This window comes from Lolium rigidum, chromosome 7 (assembly GCF_022539505.1).
Source record: "Lolium rigidum isolate FL_2022 chromosome 7, APGP_CSIRO_Lrig_0.1, whole genome shotgun sequence".
Lineage (NCBI taxonomy): Eukaryota > Viridiplantae > Streptophyta > Magnoliopsida > Poales > Poaceae > Lolium > Lolium rigidum.
In genome coordinates, this window is record NC_061514.1 from 248,125,322 (window position 1) to 248,136,152 (window position 10,831).

Genomic DNA, 10,831 nt, shown 5'->3' on the forward strand with positions numbered 1-10,831 from the left:
CCCATAAATGGTGAAGTGTCGTGTAGTCGACGTTCACACGACACCACTAGAAGAATAACACCACAACTTAAATATCATAACATTGAATATTACTCAACCATAGTTCACTACTAACAATTAGACTTCACTCATGTCCTCAAGAACTAAACGAACTACTCACGAGACATCATATGGAACATGATCAGAGGTGATATGATGATGAATAACAATCTGAACATAGACCTTGGTTCAATGGTTTCACTCAATAGCATCAATAACAAGTAGAAATCGATGCCGGGAGAGTTTCCCCTATCAAACAATCAAGATCAAACCCAAATTGCTACAGCGGTGACGATGTCCAGCGGTGGAGATGGCGGTGATGATGGTGGAGATGATGATGATGATGATGATGGTGATGGAGATGATGTCCAGCTCGATGGCGGTGACGATGGCGTCGATTTCCCCCTCACGGGAGGAATTTCCCGGCGGATTCCTGCCCGCCGGAGAGCTCTTTTCTCTCTGGTGTTCTCCGCCCCGCGAGAGGCGGCTCGTAACCCTTCGTGAGGATTCCTGCGTGGCTTAGGTCTTCGGGACGAAGGGTTTCCGAAGAAAAGGAGGCGAAAGAGGCCGAGGGGGCTCCACACCACATGGTGGCGCGGCCGGGCCATGGGCCGCGCCACCCTATGGTGTGGGCCCACCCTGGGTCCAGGTGGCTCCCCCTTACGGCTTCCTCCGTCATGCTGGAAAAATAGGATTTTACGTAAAACTCCCTTCCACAGTTGATCTTCCGAAATATCGCATCTCGACGGTGCTTTTCCGGCGGAATCCCGGCTCCGGTGCTCGATCTCCAAATAATCATGAAACATGCAAAATAGATGAAATAACATAAGTATTGTGTCCCAATATGAAATATATCAATGAATAACAGACAAATTATGATATAAAATAGTGATGCAAATTGGACGTATCAGCGAGGGCGGGCCCGTCTCCACAAGGACTACTTCCACCTCACCAATCCGGTGTTCCCGGAAAAAGTGTTCCGGCGCCGGTACGAGGATGTCAAGGGACCTGTTCTTGGTCATTCTACGGGGCGTCAGAAACTATGACCCCTACTTCCAATGCAGGCCCGATGCAACAGGTGCGCTAGGCTTCACCTCCTACCAAAAATGCTCCGCGGCTATTCGCATGCTCTCATATGGAATGTCTGCGGATATATTCGATGAGTATCTTCGAATGGGTGAGAGCACCTGCCTTGAGGCCATGTACAGGTTTTGCCGAGCCGTGATTGTCGTGTTCGGAGAGTATTACTGTAGGGAGCCAACTGTTGAGGATACAAGGCGGCTCCTGTCTATCAACGAGTCTAGAGGGTTCCACTGGAATGATTGGCAGCATAGATTGCATGCATCGGGAGTGAAAAAACTGTCCATTTGGATGGCGAGGTCGGTACATCGGGCATGAGGAGGGACGGACTGTCATTCTTGAAGTTGTTATATCTCAAGATTTATGGATTTGGCATTCATTCTTTGGCATGGCCGGTTCCAATAATGACATCAATGTGTTGCACCGATCACCGGTTTTCAACCGGCTCATGCAAGGCAAAGCTCCCCGGGTGAGCTATGAGATCAATGGAAATGCATATGACAAGCCATATTATCTTGTTGATGGCATCTACCCTGACTGGGCCACATTGGTGAAGACTGTCCGTAATCCAAACTCCGAGAAGACGAGGAGGTTTGCCAAGATGCAAGAGGCTTGCAGGAAAGATGTGGAGCGCGGATTTGGTGTGCTCCAAGCTCGGTGGGCAATTGTCCGTCACCCGGCAAGAACTTGGTCGCTGAAGACAATGCATGAGGTGATGACATGCTGCGTGATCATGCACAACATGATCGTTGAGAACGAGCGTCCGATGGCCGCAATGAGAACCACCGAGAATTCCAAGGTGAGCTGGTTGCACCACTTCCCGGAGTTTTATCTTGGGCCGACTATCTACATATGAATGTAGAAGTCACTAATGAGAACGTCTGCAAACAAGCTGCAGACGGATCTGATTGAGCATCGATGGACATTGGCTGGCCATGAAGATCATGCCTAGAGGAATATTATCTTATTTTCATGTAGACTTTTCAAAATTCAAATGTAATAACTATGACTTCGTTGAATTCCTTATTTTGTTGTTTGGAAACTTCATAATTGATGGAAACGCGGAAATACGTCGGGCCGCTGGAACCACCCCTAGGTGCTAACGGACGCGCAGACAAAAAACGTCTATCTCGCCTCCGCCGCGCGACGCAAACGGACGCTGGCGGACACCGAAATGCGTCGCACCGCTAGAGATGCCCTAAGAGATCCGATACGAAAGAACATTGCATGCAACGCATGCGATAAGGTTCAGGTCATGTGCCCCTACACACACCATACAAAAAGATGACAAGTTGAGAATTGAACCGCTCAATGCCTCCTGTAGTTTTGTTTTTTTTTTTCAAAATGGAAGTATAACCTGGCCTCTGATTCTGACGCATACATCTTTGATTTTATTGCAAAGTTTAAGTTTTCAATCTTTAATTCTCAAGGATCACTCGGGTGCAAGTGGATCAAATGTGTAGCAATTAGGCCATGACAATGTAATACTTGTTGTTTAACATAGAACACATTTTATTGAGAAAACAGGAAAATATTAATGCGACGATAAACAATAGAACTTCTAAAACGATCATCCAAGATAAACTCCGTGCAAATCATTTAGTTAAATTGACATGAAACAAGTCTAATCCCCTAGCATATTCTTGTATAGTGCCATAAAGTGTCACCGTGTTTAGAATTCTAATTCCAAATGGTTTCAATATTATATACTCATAAGACGGGTCTTGCTTGAAAGTCCTCTTGAGGAACTCAAATTTGCAAATGAGCCTTTTGGTTCAAAACTTGACCTAGAATCGAACTTTGGAATAAAAGGAGGAGGTTGATCTAGCTTAATGGACGTGGCTAGTTTTCAGTCGACCTTGAATTAACTTAATTTCCGGCGAGATGACTACCACCCAATCTCATGTGTATGTATAGTTTATACAACCGGGTTACATATCTTTTTTCAATTCCACAACTTGTTCTAGAGTCGGCATAGAGCCAACTTAAAATTCTAAGTAGACCTAGAACTAGCAAAAGGTACGTAGCTTGATTGGACGAAAAAACAAGTTGCGCAAAAATTAGCAATAATGATCGATCACAATTCACAACATTGCCATCTCTGCTAGCTACCGTGCCTCGTCATGGTTGTGCTTTGCCTCATCTGGTGCGTGTCTCCTTCCTTGGAGGAATTCCATAAGCACCCCTAGCGCAGCATCGACATCCTCGCTCCTTAGCAGCATCTCTGACACCTCGGCCGGCGTCACCTCCACCACCGCAAGCAGCTCCTGTATCTCCGGGAACAGAGGGTGGTCATCGACGAGGTGATAGTTCCGGGCCAGCGTCTTGAACGCCTCCCAGCCGCAGTAGCCCATGTAGACATGCATGTCCATGCGTCCCGGCCGCAGCAGCGCCGGGTCGAGGCGGTCCTTGTAGTTGGTGGTGAAGACTATGATGCGCTCCTCGCCGGTTGTCGACCACAGCCCGTCGATGAAGTTGAGCAGGCCCGACAGTGTTATCTTGCGTTCCTGCTGGTAACCTCCCGTGTTGTAGTTATCGTACGTGTCCTCATTGCGACCTTCCCTCGACATGGTGTCGAAGCAGCAGTCAATATCCTCGATGACGAGGATGGACTTGTTGGGCATGTCGATGAGGAGCCTCTGCAGGTACGAGTTGCTGAACACCCCAGAGAGATCGAGGTCGTAGAGGTTGAAACGGAGGTAGTTCGCCATGGCGGCGACCAGGCTTGACTTGCCGGTGCCCGGGGGGCCGTAGAGCAGGTAACCGCGCTTCCACGCCTTGCCGATCCGCTGGTAGTACTCTTTCCTCTGCAGGAACCGGTCGAGGTCGTCGAGGACGGACTGCTTGAGTTCCGAGTCCATGGCGAGCGCGTCGAACGTGGCTGGGTGGTGGTGGTTGATGCCTTGCCACGCCCCCCCGTCGTTCAAGAAGATCTTGAGCGCGCGGTCCTGCCGTCGCAGTTCCTCCGCCGCGGACATGATGAAGGGCACGTACTTCTCGAGCGCGATATCCGCGTGCTCCGCGTCAAAGCTGAGCTCCAAGGACTCGCTGCCGCCCTGGCCCCTATTGCCGTTGTCGCCGCCAGCGTCCATGTACATCCAGCAGAACTCAACGCCTTCGAACACGTCTGTGGTTGAGCCCCCATCCTCCATGCTCAGGAGCGTGCGCCAGCTGCAGGTCCCGTCGGGCTCAATGAGGGGGGAGCGCGAGAGGCGGAGCCGGGGCACGGCGCGCGGATTGATCTTGCTGGCGAGGTACGTGCGCGCCGCCTCGAAGAGGCTGGACCCGTCGTCGAACGGGGCGCAGTGGTTCTTGTCCACCGTGCGGCGGATGATGATGGTGTGGCGCTCCTTCTCGCGGGTGCCGAGGCGGGAGCGCACGAAGGACGCGCCCCAGCGCACCGCCGCCCGCAGCTCCTCGGGGACGAGCTCCCGCGCCATGCCGCGCGCAAGCATGGCGTAAGCGCTCACCGAGGCTGCAGTGGCGAGCGCCTCCTTGTACGCGTTCAGAACCTTTGCCCCCTCCGCCGACGACGCCATACCCGCCAATGGCGATGGCAAGTAATCCATGGCTACCCTAATTTGCTTCAGTTTCCGTCGCTTCGTGTTGCCGGTGTCTTATATTGCAGATCAAGCCGCAGAATCTAATAAGTTAATAGATCCTACTTGAACTCGACCACGCAAGCTCTAGTCGGTATCGGATATAGTACTAGGTTTTTTTCTTTTTTGAGCATCGGATATAGTACTAGGTACGATCTCCTGGAGCCTTCCAAACTCAACACGGGAAGCAACGGACACGGCCATGCAAGCCCGGCAAGGACTCGTGCAAGCCCAGCAAGGACTCAAGCAAGCCCGAGTAGGTTTTAACGAACATACTCGACCGGCAGTACTTCTAGGTTGGATATAATTGTTCATGTAGTGTAAACTAAGTGAAAGCATATTTGGTGCACATGAGTACCGGTGCTCTCAGTTTTTAAATATTTAAAAATTATGTATTTTTATTTCAAAAAAAAATCATATTTATTTTATGAATACATACATATGTCCTGAATACTCGTGTGAAGTTTTTGGTCGAAATTGCATTGTATTTTGAGCTACATAAAAAACAAATTTATGGCTACGCATAGGAGTATATATTTATCATAAATTTGTATTTTTTGTATACCTCAAAATATACCATATTTTTCTCCAAAATTTCTACCGTACCTTCGAAATGTTTATATGTATGTGGGTATTTAATTTCAGTTTTTTTGGAATTCAAAAAGTATGATTTGTAGAAACCGAAGCGACTGGTGCTCATGTGCCGAACACACTTTTTCGAAACTAAGTCTCTTTTTATGAGTACCTTTTACTACCACAGGAGGTGGGTACTAGTATGAACTTAAATCTAGCAATTGATCTTCAGGGGTATTATAGCTTTATTATACACTAAATATCCTGTTTATTTAGCCTAAAACCTTGATAACCAGATCCATTTTTTCGATTTCCATATCTAACCTTCTATATTTGTCTAGATCCCTATAGATTTTCTGAGTTCAATGTGCCCATGATGGCCAGACGGCCGGTCGCCACGCAGCACACCACGCCAAACTCATGCCAACGGAGATAGCTTGGGCTTGCCTAGTCTTCTCAAACAGAGGTCATACAATTGTATCATGCAATTGCTATCTAGGGGCACCAAGTTCATGTCAGCACATTACCTCATTAGTATCAGGAAGCAAAATTTGAACTTTTTCATCTGATTTTCTTTTAAGTTAGGGAAGCGCATTAGTGATTGTCGTGACTCGATCTTTTTCTGAGATACCCATCAAAGGGAACTCTCTCACGGCATCTCTAACTGAAGTACAAAACTTTAGAGGAGTAAACAGATGAGTAAATATTTAGAGGAGTAAAGTTTTTTTTTGCCCCATTTCTTTCTAGAAATCCACATATGCAATCATACATCTCAAATAGAATTCATACAAACAATTGAAACATAAGGACAATTCGAAATAAAAAAAACATGCAGAGAGTTCATCCAAAAGTAGACTTCATCACATCAAGGTCACCCAAACGAAAATCATCGACCTTGTTCGATGCAAAAAACCACTAACATATCACCTCATATGTTGTGGACCACATCTCCACCTCCTCCTAGGCCAACACCATCACCACCACCATCACTTGCATCTCCACCATCACCACCACCACCTCCTCATCCAAGTCTATCACCACCTCTTCCTCCTCGACCAACTCCATCACCACCACCAAAAGATCTTTGAAGGATCTTTGCACGAGTGAGCTCCTCATATTTCCTAGCCGTGGCATCCATGTTGCTTTGGTCCATGAATATGATAGCACGCTCATCAATCTCTTTCTCTTTTGCAATCCTCTCCTCCTCAAGTGCAATCCCCTTCTCCTTGGCAATGGCTTTCCTCTCTTCGGTGGCCATCTTCTTCTTCCACTTCTTCTCCTCCATGGCCTTGAGCTCGGCCTACCTTGCCGCCTTCTCCTCTCTCCCCTCGGCCTCCAATGTTTTCTTGGTTTCAACCATATCACAAAGTTCTTCCTTGGATCCTCCTTGTGCACCTCTTTTCTTCCTCTCTTTTGCAAGATTTTTCCCTCGGGCCTCTTGTGCGGGTCTTCATCTTCCTCATCGTTGGACTCAACGGAGATGGTAACCCTTGACCTCTTGGAGTGGTCACCCAATTCCCCCGCACCCAATTTTCATTGCTAATAGACTATTTGTAGCAATGATGCAAGTTGAAAGCTTTGCCACCATTCTTCTTGTTGTGTAGCTTGTAGAGGTCTTGGATGATGGTCTCATACTCCCTAATGGGCACTCCACTAGGTGGGTTGGTGTGCACTTGATCAACACAACTAGACCAACAGTTACATTGCTCTAGAATGGCGCCCAACCGGTGGCCGAGAGAGCCGTGTGCGTGAGTGATTGGAACGGCGACGATGTTGTTGTAGTAGTCCTCGATACGAGCCCAAAACTTCTCTTTGGATTGGTAGGTGCCAACCGATGCGTCGAGTGGCACATTCATCCAAGCATAGCACAATGCAACATCCTCTTGTTGGTTATAGTTGGTGAATCTTGTCTTCTTTGTGCTCCCTTGTGTCTCCTCCACCACTTCCTCGGTGGCCTCGACCTCTTCATTGTCGAAGAGGATATCATCTATCCCGGCGGCATGGCTCCAATCCAATTGTCCCATGAAGTTTGCCACCTCCTCCTCCACCGCACTACGATTCATCACAACAAGATCACCGCATGTCTACAACCATCACCGAATGAGACGTGAAGAGAAAAAACGAAAAAATTACCTTGTCGGCGTTTCAACGAACACCTCCCTGTCATCGACGGTGACGACGACCGGACGGGTGGTCCGGCCTCGGGGAGGGTTTGCCAGCGAGTCCTTGCGAGACGAAGGGGTCGGTGTAGCCTTCGGAAGCGCTTCCGCGACCTTCTTCCTATTCTTGTTAGTCACTACCTCGGCGAGCGCCATTTTTGCTGGAGTGGGCTTGCTCTGCCGCCGACCGGCCACCGGAGCTAGCGGAGGACAAGGCGCCACCTCCGAAGCCTCCACGCGCTTGCCGCCCGGCCTTGCCGGAGGGCTTCACGGCCGTGGCGAAAGGCCGTACCACGCCGTTGGCCCCCAACCTCTTCCTCCCAGCGGTCGCGGTGGAGATGTTCGATTACGGCGGCGTCGGGGCGTTGGAAACGCAGGGGATGGAAGTTGGTGCGGCCGAGATTTGCGCGTCGATTTCGGGAAGAGTAGGCGACATACATCACGCCGGCAGGGAATTGTTGATTCTTGCTGTCGTTTTTTTTGGTAAGTATATGACGGATGGTTGGATGGTAAGCGGGGGACGTTTAGTAAGATTGGACTGTCAAGATGTTTTCAATCTTTGACATCAAACATTTTTAATGACATAAGAACTCACATATAATAGTAAAGAAATTAAGAGATGACAACATTGCTTTCTCTACTCCTTTGCTACGCCGTTCTCGTCCACTGCCTCATCTGGTGCGCGTCTCTTTCCTTGGAGGAATTCCATGAGCACCCCTAGGGCAGCATCGACATCTTCGCTCCGCAAGAGCATCTCGGACACCTCGGCCGGCGTCACCTCCACCACCGCAAGTAAAGCTTGTATCTCCGGGAAGAGAGCGTGGTCGTCGACGAGGTGGTAGTTCCGGGCCAGCGTCTTGAACGCCTCCCATCCGCAGTGGCCCATGTAGACGTGCATGTCCATGCGGCCCGGCCTTAGCAGCGCCCGGTCGAGACGGTCCTTGTAGTTTGTGGTGAAGACGATGATGCGCTCCTCGCCGCTGGTGGACCACAGCCCGTCGATGAAGTTGAGCAGGCCTGAGAGCGTGATCTTGCGCTCCTGCTGGTAACCTCCTCCTGCTCGGCGCTCGTACTCCTCGTGGTCCTCCTCCTCCTCCTCCGAGTAGTAGGTGTCTCCCGCCCCAGGCGCCTTGCGGGGTTCCCTTGACATGGTGTCGAAGCTGCAGTCAATATCCTCTATGACGAGGATGGACTTGTTGGGCATGTCGATGAGGAGCCTCTGCAGGCACGAGTTGTCGTACACCCCGGAGAGATCGAGGTCGTAGAGGTTGAACCGGAGATAGTTGGCCATGGCGGCGACCAGGCTGGACTTGCCGGTGCCAGGCGGGCCGTAGAGAAGGTAGCCGCGCTTCCACGCCTTTCCGATCCGCCGGTAGTACTCCTTCCTCTTGAGGAACCGGTCGAGGTCTGCGATGACCGACTGCTTCATGGACGGATCCATGGCGAGCGTCTCGAACGTGGCAGGGTGGTGGTGGTTGATGCCTTTCCAACCAGAACCCTGGTTGAGGAAGATCTTGAGGGCGCGGTCCCGTAGCCGCAGCTCCTCCGCCGTGGACATAATGAAGGGCACATACTTGTCGAGCGCGGTTTCCGTGTGCTCCACGTCGAAGCTGAGCTCCAGGGATTCCTTGCCCCTGTTGTTGTTGTTGCCATCACTGCCGCTCTCGACGGACGTCCAATGGAACTCAACGCCGTCGAAGGCGTCGGTGGTGGAGCCTCCGTGCTCCATACACAGGAGCGTGCTCCAGCTGCTGCTCCCGTCGTGCTCCTTCTTGCGAGACTGCTCGAGGCAGAGCCGGCGCATCGTGTGCGGGTCGATCTTGGTAGCTAGGTACGTGAGCGACGCGTCGAACAGGTCGTTCTCGCCGCCGTACGCGCTGTTGCCGAGCTGGCGCCGGATCACGATTGTGCGGCGCTCCTTCTCGCGGGCGCCGAGGCGGGAGCGCAACAGCGCCGTGCCCCAGCTCACCGCGGCGCGCAACTCGTCGGGGAGGAGCTCCCGCGCCATGCCGCGCGCAAGCATGGCGTACGCGGTCACCGAGGCCGCTGTCGCGAGGGCCTTCTTGTACGCGTCCAGCACCTTTGCCCCCTCCGGCGACGACACCATACTGGTCTTTGGCAAGTAATCCATGGCTTCCTAGTTCCTACCAAGGATTTAGATCCAAGATTCTGGAGGAGAGCCCCAAAGAAGACAATTGACGGTAGTTTTTCGATACAATGCCGATCTCCCCGTGTATTTATATCGCAGATTTAACTACAGGATCCAACTTTAATATGCGGATTCTACTCTGACTCGACATCCCGGATAGTACAATGTAATATCCAAAGATCGTTCTGAACTCAACGCGTGCACGGCACGGAAACGGCGATGCCGCGTGGAGGAACCAATTAGGAGTAGGAACGTTCCAAAGAGGACGTTCATAAGGTTTAGCGAACCGACTTGGCGACTTACTACCACTAGTAAAGGTGCACGTGCCACACACGTATTTTTTTAGAGAAAAAGGTGCATGCCCCCGGTTCCAATATATTGAAACCAAACATCTCAGTCTTACAGCATTTTCCAGCAGTTTAAAACCTTACACATCAAACTCCTCGCAGGGGAAACTTACTTATTACAACTCCAGACAACACACGAGAGAACCAAACACATAGAACTAAACCACCAGAAGAACACAGGCAAAGTCACTGCCTCCCCATGACCTGAAAGCAAGCTCCATCTCCCACCAGGACCAGGTCGTTTGCATCCAGAGTTCTTGCCAAATCTTCCGCAGTCATTAGCATTGGGCCCAATCCTCTCGCATTGTTTCGTCACAAACCTCCAGAGTAGTTCTTGCCTTCTTCTGTGGAATCACCCAGGATCCGGCCACAATATCATTGGTGGCAATCTGGCCACTCCTTCCAACCTGTTCATCAGGCCAATCAACCCTTCTTTTTCCTCCTCTTCCAACAGAATTTTCCATCAGGCACAGTTGTTTAGCAAGCGTCTCCACAAAACCTGCATGCCAAACCATTGTACCCGATTGAAAACATGGTCATTTCTGGTAATCCGAGATAGCCCTCAAAACAGCAGCAAAAATCATATTGCATTTTTTATATTTCTTTCTATTAGCCCACAAAGCAGCAACATCATGTACATTTGAGATATTCAAATTTAAACCCAGAGCACCTAAAACCTTTTCCCACATGTTAGCAGCAACAACACAATCAAAAAACAAATGTTGACATGACTCAATTTCATTGCAAAACACACAAGTCAGATCATCAACATTCTGTCTCTTGACCAAATTATCTCTAGTGAGAAGCTTATTATGGGAAAGCAACCAAAGGAAGAAATGAATTTTTGGGGGCACTTTTATTTTCCAAACACAGTGAATGTCAATG

General features: G+C 50.0%; 1 protein-coding gene across 1 annotated transcript; it reads right to left on the reverse strand.

Moving 5' to 3' along the window:
* Positions 1–3,227: 3,227 nt before the first annotated feature.
* On the reverse strand, positions 3,228–9,581 carry LOC124672614. The gene is made up of 3 exons (XM_047208818.1): positions 8,133–9,581; positions 6,596–6,701; positions 3,228–4,735 (listed from the first exon to the last, which is right to left on the reverse strand). Exons 1-3 carry the CDS (start codon positions 9,579–9,581, stop codon positions 3,228–3,230), a joined length of 3,063 nt encoding a protein of 1,020 aa, XP_047064774.1.
* Positions 9,582–10,831: the final 1,250 nt, after the last annotated feature.

What these genes read in the sequence shown, in the direction of transcription:
- LOC124672614 (XM_047208818.1), bottom strand. Translation starts at nt 9,581, where the DNA reads ATGGATTACTTGCCAAAGACCAGTATGGTGTCGTCGCCGGAGGGGGCA. An exon ending in TCCTCCAAGGAAAGAGACGC is followed by an intron (nt 6,702 to 8,132) that starts GCACCAGATGAG and finishes ATCTTGCAAAAG; the next exon opens with AGAGGAAGAAAAGAGGTGCA. An exon ending in AGAGAGGAGAAGGCGGCAAG is followed by an intron (nt 4,736 to 6,595) that starts GTAGGCCGAGCT and finishes CTGCAATATAAG; the next exon opens with ACACCGGCAACACGAAGCGA.